We start from the raw sequence: 25,170 nt of genomic DNA, 5'->3' as shown, positions 1-25,170 counted from the left end.
CTGGTGCTCGGACGGCCCCTACTGCTCTATATCTTAGTCGCCGCAGACGTCATCGGATGCGTCCTTGGCCAACACGATGACACAGGAAGAAAGGAGCGAGTAATCCACTATCTTAGCCGTCGATTCACTGATTACGAGTCCTGATACTCGTTAATCGAAAAGGCATGCCTCGCCCTCTTATGGGCCACCCAACGCCTTCGTCAATACATGATCGCTTATCCAATCCTCCTGCTTGTACGAATGGATCCACTGAAGTACCTGTTCGAGAAACTGGCTCTAACTGGAACGATCGCAAAATGGCAATTGTTACTTTCCGAGTTTGACATCACCTATATCACTCAGAAAGAAATCAAGGGGCAAGCTTTGGCCGACCATCTCGCAGCAAACTCTCTGCCTGACTATCATCCACTGAAGACTTTCTTCCCTGATGAGGATATCCTATTCCTTGAGGGAGAAGAAGGACCGGAGGCAGATAAGTGGACCTTATATTTCGAAGGTGCAGCTAGCGCTAAAGGAAGCAGAATAGGGGCAATCCTTAACTCTCCAGATGACATCCCCATCCCTATTTCCAGAAGGCTATCCTTCGGGTGCACAAACAACATAGCCGAGTATGAGGCATGTATAGGAGGCTTAAAGGAAGCAATCATTTTAGGGGTGAAAAAGCTAAGGGTCTTCTGTGACTCTCAACTCATCATCAATCAAACGAATGGTGACTGGAAGACGAAGGACAAGAAGTTAATTCCATGCCACATTTATCTCGAGAATCTCATCGACGAATTTCATAAAGTCACTTTTACATACATGCCACGTGCCAAGAATCAATTTGTTAATGCCTTGTCCACATTAACATCTATGTTAAACATTCCCAAGGGAGCAGCACAATGGGAACTTACAGTTAAACTATAAGAAGATCCAGCGTTCTGCCTGCAGATCGAACAAGCCAAAACGCCACCTGACAAGCACCCTTGGTATACCGATATTAAGAAATACTTAGAAGATCGGGTATTCCCGGAAAGCGCCACACCAACAGACCGTCATACGATCCAACGATTAGCTACATAGTTTACTATTAATGGTGGCATCTTATACAACCGATCCTTTAATTAGGTCTTATTACGATATGTGGACGAGGCGGAAGCTGTGAAAATCATGTCCGAGGTCCACGATGGAATTTGTGGCCCACACATGAACGGACACATGATAGCCAAGAAAATCCTACGATCAGGATACTACTGGCTAACTATGGAGACTCACTATTGCCAACACGTCAAGATGTGCTTTAAATGCCAAGAACATGCAAATCGGATCAATGCGCCTACTTCCGAGTTATATAACCTGACCACACCCTGGCCATTTTCAATGTGGGGATTCGACATCATCGGCAAAATCAACCCCAAAGCTTCCAATGGCCATGAATATATCCTGGTAGCAGTCGATTATTTCACCAAGTGGGTGGAAGCGGTATCTTTTACCACCATCAACGTTTCTCACGTGGTACAGTTCCTAAAAAACAACATCATCAGTCGATATAGAATCCCACACGCCACCATCACAGATAACAGGATGCCTTTTGTGAACTGAAAGATGGACAATTTCCTCGAGCAATTTAAAGTCAAAAGGCATCGATCCAGCCCCTATCGACCACAAATGAATGGAGGGGTAGAAGCAGCCAACAAAACACTCGTTCGTATCCTTGAAAAAATGGTGAAAACATATCACGACTGGTCCGAAATGCTCCCATACACGCTTTGGGCTTATCAAACATCTATACGCACCGCAACAGATGCCACTCCATACGAACTCACATATGGAATGGAGGCAGTTCTACCGGTTGAAGTCAAAATTCCCTCATTACGCATTCTGTTAGAAAGTGAAGTGAAAGAGGGAGAATGGTTACAAGATCGCTATGATCAACTACATCTGACAGACGAAAAGCGCATGCGAGCTTTATGTCATTCCCAAGCCTATCAAAGAAGGATTGCACGAGCTTACAACAAGCGGGTCCTTACAAGAATATTCAGAATAGGAGACGTAGTAATGAAGAAGATCCTACTTCCTCATCTACCTGACCCAAGGGGAAAATTCAAACCCACTAGGGAAGGCCTGTCCGTTGTACGTGAAGTGCTCCCTGGAGGCGCACTCCGCCTCACCAACATGGAGGGTCAGGATCTAGCCGAGCCCATCAATGTCGATCATGTCAAAATACACTACGGATAACGAGTAAGCTAAGGAAATGTTTTCTAAGATCGAATCTTACAACTCCTTACCCAATTACCCTTAGTAACAAAGTAGGACACAAAAAAGACGTATGTACATATGACGATTCAAATTCTCCAAAATCCAAGAAAAAAGAGAAAAAAAAAGAAGAAGAAAAGAAAACACAAAACAAAAAAAGGGAGGAATGAAGAACCAAATAGAAAATCTATGGTACATTTCAATCTTGGAAAGCATTCCGAAGCCTCTCATTACCCAAGAAATCATTATCGACCAACATTGAGAAAGTTTTCAGACAAAAAGAAAAAAAAAAGAGGTGTGTCTAAGCAAAATGGGTGAGGTGAAAACTTGCAAGGGCGCCTCGGGTAAAAGCAACAGATACACAGTGGACCTAGTGAAAACCTGCAAAGGCGCCAGGGGCAAAAAGGCACAGTTGCCAAGGGGCAGGCAAGAGAAAATACCTGGGACGTGGTGAAAATCTGAAAGGGCACCATGGGCAAAATTGATGGGCTAAGCCAAACGTAACGAAAACTCATAAGAGCGTTATGCGTAAAAACGGCAAAAAAAGAAAAGAACCAACGGACTAGATTGGCTGACACCAAATCCAATAGCGATTCGGTCACGACCGAACATCCAAACTCCAAAACTCCTGAAACTCTCTGTATAACGCAACCAACAAGCGAAAATGGATAAAACAAATACTCTCTACCCACAAATCACTCTTTGTATCATTCAGTCTTTCCGGGTAGCATTGTGTCGAGGTTAAAAGGTCATATCTTCGAAATCAAAGAAAAATACAATCGTCTCGATATATGAAATGGTCATGGTATTATTTGAGGCAAATTCTAACCGATTAGGATGATTTATAATTCATTGGAAAGATGGTCAAATGATCTTCCTAACAAACTTAAGTTTCTTCCAATCCGAGTCATGATGAGGAAGATCCAGCCTGTCTATTAAAATCATGCATTGTCGATTGACCAAAATCAGAAAAAACTTTGGCTGCGCTTTAAACTAGTCAAACGGGATCTAATTAAGATGATTTCAGTTACAATGAAAAGCTTATTAGACGACATTTCCAATAATCCTAATATCATCAAAGGCATACCATTGGTCAAATTACAAATAATCAATTTCATATATTAAACACACATATTTTCGGCACATCAAACGAGGTCCGATTGAAGTGATGTAAGACCCGTATCCCAACCCGTACCATTCCATAGGCTTCCGCAATCCTCTCGATCGAATTTCGGTAACCCGCGATCTGTAATCGGCATTTGCGCGTAACCCTAAGTCGTATCCCATATTCCAGAGTCGGCTTGACTCGAGACTTGTATTATTGCGACCGCACCGTCGTCGTGGTTTCAACGCCGCGTATTACGCGCCAAGGTGATACCTAGGTCGAGAGATGTGAGCCCGCGTTCAGTTCGAGAAAAACACCGCATACCTTACCCATCCCGATAGAATCTTTACGACACGTCACATCAATTCATCAAGTCAAATAAACTCATACCCTACCCATCCCTTTCTCACCCAAAGTCAACAACACCCATACTCATCCCATTCCTTTCTTACCAACAAGTCAACAAATACCATATCCTTCATTTATTACATTACATATCTCTCTCTCTCTCTCTCTCTCTCTCTCTCTCTCTCTCTCTCTCTCTCTCTCTTTCAAACCAATTCTCAAGCAATCCATGAAAGCCAAAACGTCCAAGCTCCAAGCTCCATGGATAGAGCTTGTGTGGCCCACCTTCCTACCTTCCATCTCCACCATCCAAAGTCCATCTCAACCGTTGTAATTGTTCCTTTGGAGCTCTAGCATGCATTGGCGGAAGAAGGAAAAAGAGGTCTAAGGTGGGTGATTTTGTATTTGTCTTTGTGTGATTCAAGGGCCCACATTGGTGGGACCCATCTTGATGTATGTATTGTATAGGGAGGGCCCATAGTGGCGGGGTCCCTCCCTCTACCTCACCATCTCCCTCTCTTCCTATTTTGTGGACCCCACTATGATGCACGTATCTGACCCATGTCGTCCATCTACGTGGGACCCACCACTGATGTATATGTTTTATACCCACATCGTTAATCTGTTCATCAAACCGTCCAGCAGCAAGGTTGCTGCAGTGGGACCCTGATGTGCATGTTTCTCCATGCCGTCCATCTACTCTGGCAGCTGCCACATGGGGCCCACACAATAGTATGTGTGAGATCCGGATCATTCAGCTGGTGTGGGCCCAACTTGACCTGTACGTGTGGCACACCACACCGTCCAGCAGTAAGGACGATGGGTCCCACGTGGAATATGCATTGCATCCAGGCCGTCCAGGGCCTGGACGGCGCTGGCATATATTATTTGTAATACATATTATATACAATATATGTAGTATTATATTATATGTATTATATATTATATATAATATAATATATCTTACATCATACATTGTATCTGGTGGTGTATATGTGTTTAATCCTTCTGCCCAGCAGCGTGGGATCCACACACACGTGTGGACTCCACCGTGATGTGAGACGTGGACTCACCTTGATGTATATCTGGCCGTCCACCTGGCAGTAGGAGGGGGCCATCATGATGCATGTTATATCCATACCTTCCATCATGATGTGGATTACATCCACACCGCTGGATGTATTCCACACTGCATTTGACGGAAAGGAAACACAAATATCGGTTTGATCTACAAACGGGTGGGCCACATGTCCTTGGACCCCACCATCATGTGGAATACATCCACACCGTCCGTCCGTTCCATATCATCTCAGGCCCATGGGCCTGAGAATAATGTAGATTCAAACCCAGGTGGAACGCATTGTCCAGCACGTGGACCCTATCTTGATCTATGCATTTTATCCCTCCACACGTGGGCACCACGTGGTGTATGTGCTTCATCCATGCCGTGCATCCATGGGACCTACCTGCTGGGTGATGGCCGCACGACCACACGTGGGATGTGGGACCCACGTGATGTTTGTATTTTGTATCCACACCGTCCAGCTGTTTGGGGGTGGAAGCCACCTGTTATATGCGTTAAATCCACACCGTGCATTTATGTGGCCCACACCTTGATGTTATATGTTTTATCCTAGCCGTCCAGCAATTGGACGGTGGACGCCCTGATATATGCGCTTTATATACACCGTCCATTCAATTGATGGTGGCCAGCAAGATGTATATATACATCCACGCCTTCCGTCCACTTTTCCTTGGAAGTGGGGCCACCTTACACGTGTGGCACGTGTGAGGGTAGGGCCCACGTTAACGCATGTATGTATTTTACCTACGCACCGTCCACCTGGACGGTGCATGTGAAGACACCCACCGCGATATGTGTAATATGAGTTCCACCATCCATCTGCTGGTGGGGCCCTGACGCTGACATATATGTTATATCTTAATCGTCCATATGTCTGCATGTGGGCCCCATATCATGCTATATGTCGTCAGTAGGTTAGGTGGGCCTGACCTTGATGTATGCTTTATATCGAAACTGTGTACCCATGTGGGCACCTTATGATGTATGTATTTTGTATCTACACCGTCCAGATGATCTGGACGGTGCCATGTGAGCCACACCTTGATGTATTTGTTCCATCCACACCGTCCAGATGTGCTGGATGGTGTTGGACTGCTTGGACAGTGCTGTCATGCCCCGTCTTGATGTACTTCGCTTGATGTACTTTGCAGCCACATCGTTCACCTATTTTGGCTACTAACGTGAGGCTCATCTTAAATATGTATTGTATATCTATGTCTTCCACTTGTACGGCCCACCGCGATGTATGTTATACCCCCATCTTCATGTATATGAGGCCCATTAGTGCGGCCCATTAATATAACCCACTTGATGTATATTGAGGCCCATGGGTCGTAGCCCATTGTGATGTATTAGGGGCCCAGGGGTCGTGGCACATCTTGATGTATATTAGGCCCATTTGAGTGGCCTGTTGTGATGTATTTCCAGCACATTCATTAAGGCCCATTGCGATGTATATTAGGCCCGTCTGAGCAGCCCGTTGTGATGTGTTTCCAGCGCATTTATTAAGGCCCATTGCAATGTATATTAGGCCTTTGTGTGAGGCCGTGGGCCCACTATATGTTTGGCCATATTAGGACCACTGCTTGGGAGTAATGTTAGTTAAATGTCCACATTGTGACCTTCCCTTACGTCGATTGTCGATGCCGGTTATTGATACCGATTATGAATATGTGACAGCATAGCATCATAATACATGCCCATACGCATCATCTGCATGTTTGTTACGAGATGTGGTTGATCATTGCATTTGTCATTGAGCATGTTGTTATGAGACTCCCTAATAGGCGGAGGTTATCTCACATGAGAGCACGGTATGCGCAGGATTGATGCATGACTGGATTGTATGACTCATGCATCTTGCATTATGATTACTATACGCCCTAGCGACATCAGGGTCGTAGCCTCCACAGGCATATCGTAGATGGCCAGACAGGACACCGAAAATTTGTGCTAGCATCGGGTTGCCATAAATGGCCCTGAGTGAAAATTTCTAAACCCTCTTGTACTAGAGATGCGATGTTAGCTACGAGTGGTATGAGCCTCATTTCATGAGTCTATGAGTCAGGCGATGGTTGCGATACTCTCATACGTGTAATGATCAGGATTTTGCAGAGTATTAGTGGGTTGACCATGTCATTGAAGTCGACTAAATCGCAGAATAGGTATGGGCAACTATTGTGGATAAGGTCCATTGTGATGGACCTCATAACCTGCGATACTACGTACTACCATCCCGACTTCACACTCTAGCATGGTCATTCCATTTGCACTACATATTGCATTACATCCGCGGCATATGGTACGCTTGACGCTGTTTGAGTTACTCATCAGGAATGTATATTGCATTACATCCTCTACATCTGATATTTGGCTCTCTATGACTCCTCATTGGCATAGTTGATTTGTATTGCGTATTCTAATATTGTATGACTCATGCACTTGTCAATATTTCCGCTTACTCTGCTATCGTGTGATTTATGACTTTGTCAGTACTTCTGTTTACTCTAATAATTCATGATCTTATTAGTATTTCTGTTTACTCTGATAATTCATGATCTTGTCAGCATTTCTGCTTATTTCGACATTGTACGATTTATGGATTACCAGTATTTTCGGTATTGTTTGATTATGGCATTATATTGAATACTTGGCACTTACCTTGTGCACACACTTACACCACCCTTTAAGCTTTGTATAAGCTTATGCACGATAGATGCATGCAGGTGATATTGGGTTGCAGCGGTGTTAAGCTTGGAGCGTTCAGTGGTCTTCTGGAGGTTGGTTTTTTACTTATTTATTTCCCTTTCAGCATTGTACTCAAATGATTATATTAGTGGATATGTAATGATGATGTTGCTTTTGTGATTTGGATAATCTTGTGGTTATGCTTATTACAAGTTAAATGTATATTGAAAAAAAAAAGAGAGAGAAAAATCCTCCTTGTATGATTCCAGGATCGGAATCTGGCATATGAATCCTAGGAGTTGAGAATGGGGTACTACGGAGGCTGTCGGCACCAGATTCGGCGATCGAGATTCTTGTGAATCCGATTTCCGGGTTTGGGGCGTGACAAGTGATCATAGTCTTGTTAGAAAGCTTACCTGATTACCTTTCCAACAAGATAAAGATTACCCAAAATGGACAAGTAACAAAGAATATGTAAGCGTTTGAACATTTGCAATAAAAAACAAAAGGTAATAATGACTTTATATATATATATATATATATATATATATATATATATATATATATATATATATATATATATATATATAACATGCAACGTAACATGCAGGGCCCACCAGTCAGGGCGGGCGCCCACAATTCAGTGTGGGCGCCCACAACATGACCCTGTATAATGGTCGTCCGTAACGCCTATATAAGGCACCCAGGGACAGACGAGAGAGAGGGAGAAGAACATAAAGGAAAAATTAAAGGAAAGAAAGAAGCTAAGGCAGAGAGCTTAAGCAAATAGAGAGTGAGAGACATGAGAAAATATTAGCAGAGTAGAAAGATAGAGAGATATAGAGAGTGTCTGAGGGTTGGAGTTTACCTGGAGGTGCTACCCAAAGTACCTTAAATATTTCCAACGTGTTAACACAGGAGGCAAAAATGGTAATCAAAGGAGTCAAAAAAGCTAAGAATTTATTCATTTATATTTAATTTGCATTCTACTCTACACATTTCTATTGCATTAATTACTTTCACATTTTATTTTGCATCATTCTCCATCTTCCATTTTTCACTTTATTTGCCTGCCCAGGATCTTAAATCCTGTGAAGTAAGGCTAGTTAGCGTTTATTTCCATTAACTGCTTTTTTGCCTACACAGGACCACCTGCCTCCGTGATGTAAGGCTAAATAAACTTATTTATTTATTTATTTATTTGTTTGCCCAGGATTTTAATTTTGTAAAGTAAGGCTAGTTAGAATTTTATCTTATTTACTACTTTTATTTTATTCGCCTATCCAGTGCCACCTGGCTCTATGATGTAAGGCTAGATAACTCCTTTTTCTTATCTCTGTCTGGCTAGCCCACCTGGGTTATGTGAAGCATGACCAAGTTTAAAAGGCCGAAATTCCATTAAATCTCCAAAAAATTACAAATCTTGTGAAGTAGAGACCGCACATTGTGCGGGTGGAAAAGGGTGCTTAAACCCTTCCTTTTCCATCACCGAGGCCCTTACTCAGAATCTACGGCTGCAAACTAACCGCGGGAGTCACTTGAGTTGGAAAATCGTGAGATTGCCTAACTCCTAAGTGATTCTACGGTTCATAACCGGCCGTAGATTTTATGCTTCATTTGGCTGGTGGCAACTTTAAATCAAATGCATTTTTATACCTGAGTCAATAGCACACATTACCCACAATAGAAAAAATCAATACGAAAGCCAACAAAGCGATGACACTACCACGCTCGTACGCGCGTGCAGGGAGAGGCATTCACACATCCAAACGGTTGGATATTAAACACATACATCACATTGGGCCCTAGAGTGCCCATCACAGCATCACGAGGACACTTTCTATCCGCGTCGTAGTTCCCATTCCTTTCAACGAAGTCTATGTGACCTAATCAACACACGTTGGATGGTTGAATCACCACTGTTTTCCTATGGTGTGGTCCAACTGAGATTTCAATTTGCCTCATTTTCTGATTCATGTCATGAAATGAATTCAAAAAGTGGATGGACCGCATGGATAAAATACATGCTTCCTGATGGCCCCGAGCACCGAGTAGTTGTGACCCAGCGTCAGTACGCAATCTTCGTCCATTGTACCTGTCTATATCTTTGTCAGCGTCACAAAAACTGCATGCGCTGAATAACGCCGTTGTACTAAATGTCAGCGGAGTTGGTGTACCACGCGGACATAGCTTATGTGTTGACGTCACCAAGTTCTGTGAGTCCCATCGCGAGGCACATGATATATCCAAACCGTCCTTCCATTTGGCTAGCTAGTCGTAGGGTTTTAGCCTAAAAATAGGGTAGATATAAATATCAATTGAACCACACTGAAGAAAGCAGTGGAGGATTGAACACCGACCATTGAAATTCTTTCGAAAGTTACTGAAGTTTTGGATCAATATAATATCTGTTTTTGCTCTTAATCCAGGTCTTTATGACCTAATGAATAAATTAGATGGAAACTAAATGTTATGGTGGGCCCTAACGGTGAGGATAATTGTCCCCACTGTTATTTATGGTATGACCCACTTGGATATGATTCACAGATGGTACCCGAAAATAATTACGCCGAATGAAAGAACAGCATGGATATAATAAATACATCACTGTGGGGGCATATCACTTTGATATTCTTTAAACTTGGCTGGTGTACCAGCCAGCAACTACATAGCTGCTGTTGGTGCGTGTCCGTGCGCAGGCGGGCACTGACGCTCCAACGTGCGAAGGCAGGCCCTGAGTTATACCAACAGTTCAAAGGAGATCAAAGTTACACGCCCTACAGTGATATATTTATTATATCTAATATTTATTATATCTATATCGTTCATCTATTTTTAGAAATAATTTTAGAGTATTATCTAAAAAAATGAATCATGTCCAAAGGTCATCTGAACCATACTACAAATAGTAGCGGATATAATAATTTTTACCATTAAAATATTTGTAGGGCCCGCTATAACATTTATTTTCCATCCAATCTTTTCATAAGGTCAAAAAGATTTGAATTAAGTAGAAAAACAAATCTGATATTGATCCAAAACTTCTGTGACCCAAAAAGGTTTCAATGTTAGACGTGCAATCCCCATTGCTTTTTACGCTGTGGTCCACTTGATAGTTAGATTTTTCTTATTTTTTGTCTCAAGCCTTAAGACAAGCTTATCAAATGAATAGACGGTTTGGATATAACACATGCCTCATGATCAAACTCACAAAACTTGTTGACACCAATAAAATAGCCATATAAGCTAGTGTGAGGTACAATATGGCTAGTGTACCTCACACCGGCTATATAGCTGTTGTAGGTACGTGTTGTGTGAAGACGAGCACTAATGCTCTTCGAGCTCGGAGTTGTAGGAACAGCTCAAAGGAGATCAAAGTTACATGGCCCCAAAGTGATGTATTTATTATATCTACATTGTTCATCTATCTTTAGAGATCATTTTAGAGCATCATTCAAAAAATGAATCATATCCAAACATTATCTAGACCACACCACAAATAGTAGTAGAGATAATGATTTTCATCGTTAAAAATTTGTAAAGCCCACTATAACATTTATTTTCTATCCAATATGTTCATAAGTTCACAAAGAGCTGAATTAAGAGAAAAAAAAACAAATTTCATATTGATTCAAAATTTCATGAACCCTAAAAAGGGTTTCAATGGTAGATGTTCAATCCCCCATTGCTTTTTGTAGTGTGGTTTACACGATAGTTATATTTGTCTTATTTTTTATCTCAAACCTTGAGGCGAGCTTGCCAAATGGATGGATGGTTTGGATATAACATATACCTCATGATCTTACCCACGGAACATGCTGATGTCAAATACAGCAGTTATATAGCTAGTGTGAGGTAACCGCTTCTCTAAACCATTAGTACAAGCCTTCTCACCACACGTACCCACACCAGCCACGTCGGTGCTGTGTGGCACAGCAGCCAACCCGCTTCTCGCGGGATGCGGATTGCGTCCTACCCGGGCACGTCTCCAGCTGGGAACGGACAGCAGATTTGAGTGGCCATCGTCATGTGTGGGTCTTATCCACACCGTCTATCTATTTTTCCGTATTATTTTACGGCATAAAACAAAAATAGGCAGATCCATGGTTCAAGTGGACTACATAATGGGGATTAAAATATTACCGTTGAAAACTTCTGGGCGGCTACAGAAATTTTGGATGGACCTGATATTTGTATTTTCTCTTCATTCAGGTCCATGTAACTTTATGAATAGCTTGGATGCCAAATAAATATTAAGGTGGGCCTAGAAAAGTTTCAACGGTGAAAATCGTTATCCGGTCTACTTGAGCCTTGGATCTGCCTATTTTTTGCTTTACCCCTAAAGTGATACGGAAAAAAATGGATGGACGGTGTGGATAAGTCCCATAAATCATGGTGGCCACTCAAATCAGCCGCCCGTTCTCAGCTGGAGACTGGCAGGGGTAGAACGCAATCCGCGTCCCTTCCCGCGTATGCCAAAAATGAATAGATACCGTTTAAACAGATTTGATGCCCTCTTTGAAGTTCGTGAGAATTTTCTCTGGCTATTTTGGGCGGATGACATTAGGGCATGAATATAAAGATAAGCTAGATCAAAAGCTCAAGAGGGTGGCATGGCGAAAAATAGTCGGAATCGAGCGGCCATAGTCGATACAATCGTAAGATGCTATAGAAATTTTATTTTATTGTTTTCAGTTAATCTAAGTGGGAATGACCTCATGAAAAGTTTGATGTCGAATACGGTTCGACTAGACCCCAACACCATACCCTACCTGGTGTCAAAGCACAGTAAGCCCCACCTTGATGTATGGTTTCATCCATGCCGTACATCCATTTTGTAAGCTCATTTTAGGGAATTAGCCAAAAATTGAGGCTGATCCGAATCTCACTTGGACCACACCACAGGAAAACAGTGGGGCCTTAGCGTCCATTGTTAGAAACTTTCTAGGCCCAGTGTAATGTTTATTTCCTATCCAACATATTGATACACAGACCTGGATGAAGGGAAAACATAAATTTCAACTTGATCCAAAACTTTTGCTGCTCCCAATCATTTTCAATGATTCATTGTTTCAGCTGATGTGGTCCACCTAAGAGTTGAATCTACTCATTTTTAGACTCAGGCCCTAAAATGTGCTTTCAAAATGAATAGATAGTGTGGATAAAGCACACACGTAATGGTCCGGCCCACAAAGCTAGCAGGCTCGTGTTGAGGTCACTAGCTAAGCCGCATCTCAGCTGGACGGGGAATGGGTACTGCTCGGGCTGTCCCTATAGCTAGAAATGGATAGAGGCTCTGAGGGCCACCGTGATGCATCAGTTTTACCTGTACCATCCATCCATTTTTTAATATCATTTTAAGATACAAGCCCAAAAGTGAAGCAAATCCAAGAATTAGAGCTTGGCAGAATCCGACCCGATCTAATCCGAAACGAAGGCTAAGATCGGGTCGGATCGAGTAGGCCCACTTAGATCCGACCGTACATCAAGTCGAGTTCAGATCAGTGGCCAATCCAAACCAATCCGATCCGAGATCTGATCCATACAATGTTCATTGAACATGGTTTCCTGTAATGTTGTCCACTTGAGATTGGGATATACCTCATTTTTGGTTTAATACCATAAAATGATATAGAAAAATAGATGGCCGACATGGATGAAATAAATACATTATGGTGGGGTCCACAGAGCACCGACAACTAGCCATTGGCTGATGGCAGGGGGAGTAGCCCATCCGTGCATCAAGCACCAATCTCTAACACAAGAAAATGAATGTGGATTTCGAGCGAAAACCTTTTGCAGGAAGTTCCTGTGCAAGGATGTTATGTAGTGCCCCGAATTTCAAGCGTCGAGCAAAGACTCAACTCCCGAGATCCGTTACATTACTTATGCAACATAGATAATGATGATTAAATGTTGTTCGTATTAGTGCATTAAACATAAATAGGATTACACTAAATCAGCATATCATACTCAAAAGACAATTAGATTACGCAAGCGGAAGACAGTGATAAATATATAAAGCATATAAGTGGTTGTAAGTGCCCAGAGTATGAACATGTTACCAGGTTAAATAATTACATATATAGTTCCAAAATTTACAAAATGATACAATGTAATGGCATCTAATCCGTATCCCTGTAACCCCGTCGATGCAACTTCAGGTCTACATAGACCCGCAAGAGAGTTGGATGTAGGAGAACTCCTCGTCATCATAAAAGTCGGGCACCGCCTTGTAAGCCTCGCCGTCATCTGAAACTAAAACAGAGTCTGTTTGGTGTTTTAAAACACCGTCTCAAAGTGGGAGTGAGTGATCAACTCAGTGGAGCTATAAGGCAAAGGTTAACATGTTATCAATTCAATCAAGCAGTAATGATAAAGCAGTACAACAATCATGTCCTAAGTACTCTTGTTAATGAAAGAATGATATGCTATAATGATGCATGCCCTCGCCTGCACTCCCTCAGAGACATCATCTCATGATCGCGCATGCAACACTCCCGCTAAATGTGCGCTTCCTCGCCAAAGCACATGCAATGCATGACATGATCGTGTTAGCCAAGTTCTTATTAGGCTTATTCGTATAACTAGTTTGGGAAGCTAAGGTACCTCCCTTTATATCATTTACCCCAACAATGATCCATCTAGGGTCGTCAATCCTAGTTAATCGCACACGATGGGCAAGTTACAGGGCAACATCACCATGATTGAAAAGTAGTGGATAGGCAAGTTCAGGTCACTACGAAGAGGCTCGTCACCTCAGCGTAAGCCTAGTTTCTACTCGGGGTCACTATGGAAAGACTCGTCACCTTATCATAGGTCGACAGCTCGAATACAGTGTCTCATACCACCGTATTCAGTTCACGAGTTTGGGTTGCTCAATGAACATTACAGGGAGGTTCGTCACCCCAGCGTAGCTCAACAGCTTAACCACGGTGTCCCATACTACCATGTCCAGCTTATAAGTCTTAGCAGGTCGTGGTGCCAAGGTTAAATGGGCTTTTCACTGGTAAGTAGTACCTTAGATTCAAGCAGTAGCATCCATACATGGTGAATATAAATTAGGCTAATCGGATTACTTGACAAGTTCAACTGGTACGAGCACACATTAAATTAATTGACATGGAGCGTATATGCACTCCTCGTGGCCTAACCACTGTCAATAATTAGTGTATGAACGTATCCATTGAGGCGAAACTAGTTCGGCCACTGATAGTAAACCATTACCGATTGCCTGGACTACATATCAGTCCCAATCATATTCAAATACAATAGGCATTCATATGTGATAGTCAAACAGCATGTGACAACCAATTCAAATATAAATCTCATTTGAGCATTTTAACAAACACCAAGTGCACATGTTATCATACATAGGCATTTCATCTATAAATCACGTAGTAGCGAGATAGGTTACATGAAGGAAACTGTAACTATAGATACGGTAATTGAGAATCCTATCTCAACGCCCTTATTAAATACATTTCAACAAGAAACTTCTAATTCAGACATTTTATCAAACACTTAGACTATACATATCAACATACATGTAATAAATTAGTTATAACATATATTATGCAAATCCTTTCACAAAGAAATTGTCACACATACAACAATCATGTATTATTAATCAATAATCATGGAAAGCACAAATCATAATTTCATATTCATTCAAACATTTCAACAAACACATGAAATGCATTATATTCAACATAGTTCATATATATGTGTACTACACGGAAAACATCGCATCTAAGTACATGTGACAGCAATCAAGTTAGTCATAAATCATTAACTGACATTGAAAGCCTTGAAAACCATAATCTAAACGTTTATAGTCTGCACCTTTCGCCGATACGCCGATTACAAACTCGATTCGTACATTACGCCTTTGTCTACGACACAATGGATACCTAAATCACGAAATAGGTTAGCTATTTCACCATTTCCTCTATTCAGATTCCTAAAACAGATTAGGGTTAGGATTTCTTACCCAAAAATGGATTTGGATTTGACAGTGTAGCGACACAGGAGAGATGATTTGGCATGTGAAGTGGTGGGAATGAATCCCAGCAACTATCTCTCTCTCTTTCTCTTCTCCTCACTCTTTTCTCCTCTTTTCTCTCTTCTCTCTTCTCTCTCATAGGGTTTTAGGACATTCGTATGGAATGAGAGAGGGGAAGATTTAGGGCTTTAAATAGGCCCAGAAGTAATGTCAATGGCCCAAGGCCATGGTATACTTAGGTTATAGCCAAGAGGTAGCTGGTTCAGGCCAAGGGAGCTCATCCAGAGGTCCATTACCTGCATACGGTACGGGAAAAGTTTCCTAACAATGGATCTATGTCAGGTTAAGATTTCGATCCGATCAGATTTGTGAATCGACCGTGGAGGACCAGTTTCAGTTCAATGGCTATCGTCACTCGATCAGGGCCATAAGTACACTGACATGTATAAGAAAATTTCCCTGATCCAAGGGTATAGTTGGGTTAGAATCTAACGGTCTAAAACCTTAAATTTGGCCTGCAAGTGAACGGCCCAAATCACTTAAGTTTGAGTTCATTTTCTAAAGATATTCTCATTTCTCACACACTTTGCTCCATGCTCAAGTTGTGCGTTTCTTGATACTATTTGAACTTGATTCCTGTGATAATTGTTAAGCCCAGTAAGGCGGTCATAACCGTATAGTTTCGTGGTAGTCAGACTTTCAACGTGCGGTCTAGGTCTGATACGAAGTTTCAATGTGCTCCCAAGAGCAACTGGGTTTTCAGATTTCTCCTAGGTTTTTAGGTAATGTAGAGTTAACGATTCTACTAGTTTTGGGTCTTGCAGTTCATATGAAAAGTGGTTCAAGCTAATCTACTAATTAATTAGTTTAACACTTAATTAATTTTTCGTCTAATTTCTAAAGGATTCGGTCCTTAGTGATTCTGCCTGAGGTGATACTCGGGTCTTTGTACGGATTTTTCCGAGACGTTACATGTTATGTGGGGCCCACTTCAATGTATGTGAGAAATCCATTGTCCATCTATTTTGTGAGCTCATTTAAGGATATGCCACTAAAAATGAGAAGGATACAAAACTAAAGTGGGTCACACGAGAGGGAAAATTGGGGAAAGAAATTCCTACCATTGAAACTTTCCTAGGCTCCACCTTGATGTTTATATGCTATCCAATCTATTTATAAGGTCATTCCAATGGGATGAAGTGAAAAAACTAGAAAGATAGCTTGATACAAAACTTTTATGGCCATAGGAATGCTTCAACGCTGCTACTTGAATTCCCACTATTTCTTCTTATGTGGCCTGGTTGAGTTTTGTATCCATCTCATTTTTGGTGGCACGTCCTAAAATGAACTCACAAAATAAATGGATGGAATGGATTTCTTATTTACATTGAATTGTGCCCCACATAGCATCCTTGCGTAGGAACTTCCTACTAAAGGCTTTTGCAGGAAACCCGCCACGAACCAGGCCACTGGTGAAGCCAACAAGTTCTGTGGGTCCCATTATAAGGTATGTGTTATATCCAAACCGTCCATCCATTTGGCGGGCTCATCCTAAGGCTTGAGCCGAAAAATAAGACAAATCTAAAGATCAAGTGGGCCACAGGGTAAAAAGCAGTGGGGGGTTGAATGTCTACCAATGAAACTCTTTTAGCGGTCACAGAAGTTTCGGATCAATATGAAATTTGTTTTTCCTCTTCATCCATGTAGTTATGGCCTTATTAACAGAGTGGATGGAAAATAAACATTATGGTGGGCCCTACAAATTTTTTAACGATGAAATTTATTTTTTTAAAATTTTTAAAATTTTAAAAAAATAAAAATAAAAAATAAAACATAAGATTCGATTTGAACCGTACCTAACCCGATTCGATTCAATTTTCCTGACCGAGTTGGATTCGGTTCGGGTCAGGCTAGCAGTGTAACGAATCGGATCAAGTCAAAGGACCCTGACTCGGTCCCAGATCGAATCGAGTTCGATTCAATGCATTGAAAATTTCGGACCGAGACGAGTTGGACCCAATCCGATCCGACTCGACTCAATGCCCACCTCTAACAAGAATCAAGTGGACCATGTTGGAGGAAGAAGTGGTGATAATGTAACGTCCCAGATTTTCGTTATTTTGAATTAGTAAAAACCCTTGAAAACTTTTGATATGACCAGCCTATGTTGTCGCTATTGACCCTTGAGGCTCGAAGTGAGCCTATAGACGAGTGGTATTGGTAAAGAACCGTACAAATCTAAATAATCAACCGTAGAAAGCCAACGAATCCGGCCAATCACTTAAACATCGAGCTTAGCCTCAGGATTTGTTTATGTAAGGTCCAAATCTAGTCGACCTATCACTGATTAATCGAGACAACCGTAACTAAATAAAGATCTGCCCAAAGCCGAGACAAGTAGGTGTCAGATCTTAATTAACAAACCAAATCAATCCAGTTACCCTTTTAGCTTAAAAACCAACGATTTAGGGTTATTAAGACCGAATCGCCGTTTTTACTAATTATAAATAGGTCACACTATGAACGTAGTTAATCTAAACCCTAATAATTGTGCACAAGAAATCTTGATACCCAATTCATTACAGAAATGTCTCGATTTTCTGAACAAGCTCTAGACTGCTCATTAGTGGGCCACTAGTTTCGAAACTATAAAATAATGTCCGCCTTACTGGGCTTGATGCCCATTGCGGTTGGTAAACCAAGATAGTGCCTGGAATTACTTAACTTGGGCTAGAATCTAAGTACTTCAAACGTGTGAATCCCCTATGTTGAAATTTGGAACTTAAGTGAAACAAGTCACTTTATTCTTCCACGAAGTTGTGGCTTTCCAACCATTAGATCATAACCAAACTCAAGATATGAGTTAAGGATATTTCCTTACACATATCTGTATAGGTGTGAGCCTGATCGACTATCGGTGACCGTTGAACTACTTCTAATCATATCTGTTGATCGGCACATCAAATAGTGGGCCAATCATATCCATATGTATATCGTCATTAGGGCTAATTATCCTATTGTATATATCAATATGTACATCCCATAGTGGGCCCTAGATGTTAGAAAAATCCCCCATAGGGCTAGCATAGTAAAAACTCAGTCCTTGGGGCCATTTACACCAAATCTAGCACTATATAAGAGCTTCATTTGGGCACCCCATCTCTTCATACGAATTTACATTTTTCTAAAGGAGAGAAAGAGAGAAAGAGAAAGAAGAAGAAGAAGAAGAAGAAGAAGAAGAAGAAGAGTGAGAGTAGGAGTTGGAGGTTTTGGTGCTTCCTTTTATTGGTCTCCTCTAACCAAGGCCCTGGCCTCGATCATTTTCCTCCACTGAATCCACCCTACTTATGATTGGGAGGTAAGAAATAAATCCTACTTCATAACCTAGGTTTTTCTAAAATGAATTGCATGAATCTTATATAGTTCTTGATGTTTATATAGAAATTTGTGATTTTTCCCAAATCCCTAACCCTAGGAGCTGAAAATCGGACACTACCAAAAAAACGATCAAAGGCTACGGACTATGCTAGTTTTTAGCTACGGCTATAGACCATAGCTAGATTGCTACGGCTTAAAACCGTAGCTAAAAGCTACCACGTCCTACAACCTTGGATAGCCCCACAAGGGACTCTACGAGGCCCATTAAAATGTGTGTATATCATTTAATACGTCTATCCATTTTTAAAGAGCATTTTAGGGCAAGTGCCCAAAAAAAGAAGTAGATCGAAAGCTCAAGTGGACCACACGGTAGGAAACAGTGGAGATTAATACGTACCATTGATCGATGATGTGGTTCAATTAGACCTTCGATTTGCCTAGATGTTGGGGTCATTACCTATAAAAAAATTACAAAATTAATGGACGGAGTGGATATATCAATTGCATCACGATGGACCCCACAAAGCCCTTGGTAAGGCCATCCGTCCAGAACCCGTCAGATGTGTAAGACCCGTATCCTAGCTCGTACCATTATGTAGGCTTCCGCGGTCCTCTCGGTCGAATTCCGGCAGCTCGTGACCTATAATCGGTAATTGCGCGCGACTTTGAGTCATATCCCGTATTCCTGAGTCGGCTCGACCCAAGACCTGTAGCAGTGCGACCGAGCCGTCGCCGCAATTCCGATGCCGTGTCTCGCACGCCGAGGCGAATCCCAGGCCAGGAGACGTGGGCCCGCATTCAGTTCGAGAAAAATACTGTGCATTGCAATTTCGAGAGAATCTCTATAAAACGTCACATCAATCAATCAAATCAAGTACAAGCAACCATCCCCAAGTACAACCACCTCTCTCCAAAGTCAACTTTCCCTTACCACAAGTGCACCCATCACCTTTCACCCATCCCTCTCCCATTACTTCGCTCTAATTCCCTCTCTCTCTCTTTCTCTTTCTCTAAGCAAGAATCGTCCAAGCCTCCCCATGAGAAGCAATGTGTGGCCCACTTCCCACCCCCTATCTCCACCATCCTAAGAACATCTCGACCGTTGAAATCGTCCCCTTGGAGCTCTAGATCATGTTGGCGGAAGGGGGAGATCAAGATCAAGGTGGGTGCTCCTTTCTTTCTCCTTCTCATTTTTTTGTGTGATGTGTGGCCCACTTGGATGAACCCCACCTTGAGGTATGTTTTATCCAAACCGTCCAAGTCATGTGGACCCTACCTTATAGTGGTGGAAACACACAAATATCAGATTGATTTAAGTATGGTGGGCCACGTTCATGTGGGACCCACCCTGGTGACACGTGGGACCCACCATGATGATTGTGTTATCTCTATGCTGTCCAACGTCTAGGGGACGTTGGATAGGGAGCGGCTAACGTGGAGTGCGTGTACTGACATGGTGGTGTACTAACAAGCTTAAAAAAAAAAAAAGAGGAAGAAGAATAGTGCTTTGGGGTGGGCCGCTCATGCAGGCCCCACCTTGATGTATGTATAAAATCCACACCGTCCATTTCACTTCTCAGCCCATTTTAGGCGTTGAGCCAAAAGATGAGGCTGATCTGACAATCAAGTGGGCCATACCATAGGAAATAGCGGTATTACCATTGAAACCCACTTTGATCCTCCTATTCGCCAAAAACACATTGCATATTGGTATCATTTGGTCGATCATGGGCCGTAGAATCCAATGGATGGGTCGGATCGATCTGAAGTGGGCCCTACCACAGAAAAACTATAAAATTTCTGTTTTAAAAAATAATAATAATAATTTAGGCAGCAGCTACTGCTGCCGCCACTGACACCGTCCAAGGACGCACCAGCGTCCTGCGCTGGCGGGCGGACAAATGGACTAGGCCTCACGGCCCAGCTGTGGGCCCCACCATGATGCGTTTCAAACATCAACGCCATGCATTGGGTGGGCCCTTGGGGTAGTGGCCCCCCTGTCAAAAATCAACCGTATACGGAACTCAGGTGGGCCATACCATCTAAAATCATGAAGACATGCCAAAAATATATAGAAATCACTTGGTGGGGCCTACCTGAGTTTTGGATGTTGCTGAAACTTGGTCTGGACCGTCAGTCCAGTGGGACACACATAATGGGTGGACTGGATTTGGGGACCACATTCCAGTGGGCCCATGGTCCACGTGACCCGACCCGTGAACAGTCTGGATGGCAAACAAACATCACAATGGGCCCTACCTTGGTCCACGTGGCCTTATGAACAGTTGGGTGGAAAATAAATATTAAAGTGGGCCCAGGTTGTGTGGCAAATAAACATTACTGTGGGCCCCCAGTCTGAATGACCTTATCAATGGGTTGGATGGAAAATAAACATTATGGTAGGCCCCACATGGGATCCACTTATGTATGTATTGTAATCCACATTCTCCATTAATGTGCGCTCCATCATGATGCTTGTGTTTCATCCAAACCGTCCAACCATTTTGGAGATTATTTAAGGCCCATTGTTGAGGCCCACCTTGATGTATTGGTGGTCCTTGTTGAGGTCCACTTTGATTTGTATAGGGCTCATATTATGAGGCCCATTGTGATGTATCCAAGGCCCATGTGACTAGGCCCATCTTGATGCATTTGTGGCCCGTCATTGAGGCCCACCTTGATATATATATATATATATATATATATATATATATATATATATATATATATATATATATATATATATATATATATACACACACACACGAGACCCATGTATGAGGGCCTATTTGATGTACTGGAGGCCCATGGGTTAAGGCCCGATGGGACGTACATAAGGCCTATTGTAATGTGATCCCACCATGATGCATGTGTTTCATCCAACCGTCCAACCATTTTTGGAAAATGATTTTAAGGTTTGGGATGGAAATAAGACAGATTTATTTATCAAGTGGACCATAGTGTACGGTGAGGATAGAACGGCTACCTTTGAAATCCTTGAGATCTTATGATTAGATTAGATGGAAAATAAATGTTATGGCGGGCCTTGGAAATTTTAGTAGTGGAAATCATTATCACCACTTATATTTGAGTGTGGCTTATTTGATATACATGTGGCCCATGTGGTGTGGCCCACTTACCATATTTATGGCCCATTATTAAGGCCCACCTTGTTATATATAAGGTTCCTGTGATGCGGCCCATTAGATATATTTGGGGCCCATGGGTCGAGGCCCAATATGATGTATATAAGGCCCATTTCAATGTGTGATTCCGTCATGATAAATGTATTGTATATCCACACCATTTAGCCCGCTGGATGGTGGGACTGCCCCTCCCCCCCCCCCTCTCGATGTATGTATTTTATATCCACACTGTCTACCCGTCTTCATGACGCAGGGCCTGCTTGCTACATGTGCTGGGCCTGCCTACACTGTACAGGCCCACCATGCTGTGTGTACTTCACCTATACCGTCCACTTTTGCGACCCGCCTAGATGTACATATTTTGTATCCACACCATCCATAATGTTGGGATAGTGCTGGACAATGTTTGGTTGGTGCCAATTTACATGGATATGTTTGGACAATGCTGATCATCATACATGGGCCATGGGTGTAATAATACACATGTTATACCTACAACTATTGAAATGATTTTTGGTGCGGTCCATAAAATGAGGCCCACCTTGATGTATTAGTGCGACCCATTGTGACGTATGTAGCCCATTATGATGTGTTTGGCCCATGTGCGAGCCATCTGTTTGTCTTGTTAGGTCCATAAGATGTGGCCCACTGTGATATATCCGAGGCCAATGGGCGAGGCCCATTAGTGCAGCACATATGATGCAACCCGCTTAATGTGTATGAGGCCCATTGATGTGGTCCACTTATTGTATTTGAGGCCAACGGGTTGCGGCCCATTATGATGTAATGGAGTCCATGAGTCATGGCCCATTGAGATGTATACTCGGCCCATACGTTGTGGCCCATTTGATGTGTTTCCGACCCATTTAGTGAGGCCATTGTGATATATTCCTGCTCATATGATGAGGACCATTGAGATGTATCTCCAGCCCATGTGAGGCGCCCATAGCAATGTGCATTAGGCCCTTGTGATGCGACTCGCTTGATTTATGAGATCATTGTGTGAGGCCATGGGCCCATTATCTGTTTGGCCTTATGTGAGTCACTCGTTGGGAGCAATGTTGGTTAGATGTCCACATTGTTGGGCAATGAAGGTTACATGTCCACATTATGACCTTCTCTTAGGCCTTGTTAGGCCCATTCTCTTTGTGGGTTAACCCACATAAGTGGGGCCTATTCCCCGTAGACGGATGGCTCCGTGCTCTCGGAGTTGATATAACCACGACCGAGTACTGATCCTTATACTATGGTTGATCGGCTGATCATTTATGGACCCCGCTTTGTTTATCTGTTGGTTATCGGTGCCATTGTCGTGATCGATTTGCTGATTCCAATTATTGACCGATCCCAACTGTCGTGGTCGATTGCCAAATATCAATCGAGGGTGATTATCGATCGTGGTCGATAACCGATTTTGATTTTTCTTGGTCAATTGTTGATTATCGATCGAGGCTGATTATCGATCGAGGCCAATTACCGATTCTGATTTGTCTTAGCCGATTGTTGAATATTGATCGAGACTGATTATCGATCGAGGCCGATTACCGATTCTGATCTATCTTGGCCGATTGTCGAATATTGATCGAGACTGATTATCAATCGAGGCCGATTACCGATTCTGATCTATCTTGGTCGATTGCCGAATATCGATCGAGGCTGATTATCAATCGAGGCCGATTATCGATTCCGATTGTCGAGGCCGATTTTGATTGCCGAGGCCGATTGTCGAGACCTATATGATGATATGCAATCCATAGTTAAGGCCCATTGTGATGCATTGGAGGGTCAGGCGATGGAGTCCATTGTGATGTATGTTAAGCCCATGTGAAAGGTCCATCATGGTGTGTATTACGCTATTGAGAGGGACCCATGGTGTTGTATGTTTGGCCCTAGTGTAAGGCCATGGGTCCACCATTCCTTGGGGGATAATGTTGGTTAAATGCCCACATTGTTGTGATTGATGGTCGATGCCGGTTATTGATACCGATTATGAGTATGTGGCAGCATAACATCATGATACATGCCCATACGCATCATCTGCATGTTGGTTATGAGATATGATTGATCATTGCATATGTCATCGAGCATGTTGTTATGAGACTCCCTGATAGGCGGAGGTTATCTCACTTGAGCACACGATATGCGCAGGATTGATGCATGACTGGATTGTATGACTCATGCATCTCACATTATGATTACTGTACGCCCTAGCAACATCAGGGCCGTAGCCTCCACAGGTATATCGTGGATGGCCAAATAGGACATCGAAAATATTTAGTTCTAGCATACGAGCACCATAGATGTCCCTGGGTGAAAATTCCTAAACCTCCGTGACCAGGAGACGCCCCAACATTGAGACCGAGTGGATATATGAGCGCATGAGGGCCATATACCAGTAGGCCGCGTCTCCCACTGTGTCGTGGTCGGTTGGGAAGGGGTGTGACCTTACTCGCCTGAGTGAGGGGGCAATGTCTAGGTTGAGTTTGACCAGCTTGAGGAATGGGTCCGCTATTGACAAGCTGGGCCCGATATTGGCAGGCGGATAGTGAGGTCTCTTTCACTTACCCAGTTGTGCCCTCGGATAGGGGCGGCAAGCTGGTGTAGAGTATAATAGACCCCGGTGATGATCCCAGAGATGAACTGTACTGATATGTGGATTTAGTGAGTAGGAGTTGTATACTCATTCATGCATTCATTCATTCACTATCCACTCAGGTTAGTGGTGCGTAACTATTTGTTACGTGTGCCTTCGCAATGGGCAGGATTTCGGTTGGGGCGCGCTACTAACCTGAGATCAGGAGTTTACCACATTGAGTCTGACTATCCAAATTAGGTATGGGACTAGTTTGGATAGAAGTCTATTGTGATAGACCCTATAGCCTGCGATACTACGTACTACTATCCCGACTTCACACTCCAGCAAGGTCATTCCATTCGCACTGCACGTTGCATTACATTCGCGGCGTATGGTAGGATTGACGCTACTTGTGTTACTCATTAGGAATGTATATTGCATCGCATCCTCAGCATCTGATATTTGGCTTCTTATTTCCATAGTTGTCCTATATTGCTTACTCTGTTATCTTATGATTCATGATCTTGTCAGTCTTTCTGCTTATTTCGATAATGTACGATTTATGGATTAACAGTATTTTCGATATTGTATGATGATGGCATTGTATTG

At 42.6% G+C, this 25,170-nt stretch overlaps 1 protein-coding gene across 1 annotated transcript; it reads left to right on the top strand.

Moving 5' to 3' along the window:
• Positions 1-240: 240 nt before the first annotated feature.
• On the top strand, positions 241-906 carry LOC131224261 (uncharacterized). The gene has a single exon (XM_058219795.1). The coding sequence runs from the start codon at positions 241-243 to the stop codon at positions 904-906; it is 666 nt and encodes a 221-aa protein (XP_058075778.1).
• The last annotated feature ends 24,264 nt before the right edge of the window (positions 907-25,170 follow it).

Source organism: Magnolia sinica, chromosome 13 (assembly GCF_029962835.1).
Source record: "Magnolia sinica isolate HGM2019 chromosome 13, MsV1, whole genome shotgun sequence".
In the NCBI taxonomy this organism is placed as follows: domain Eukaryota; kingdom Viridiplantae; phylum Streptophyta; class Magnoliopsida; order Magnoliales; family Magnoliaceae; genus Magnolia; species Magnolia sinica.
The sequence above is the reverse complement of the archived record's forward strand: the minus strand, read 5'-3'. Positions and strand labels throughout refer to the sequence as shown.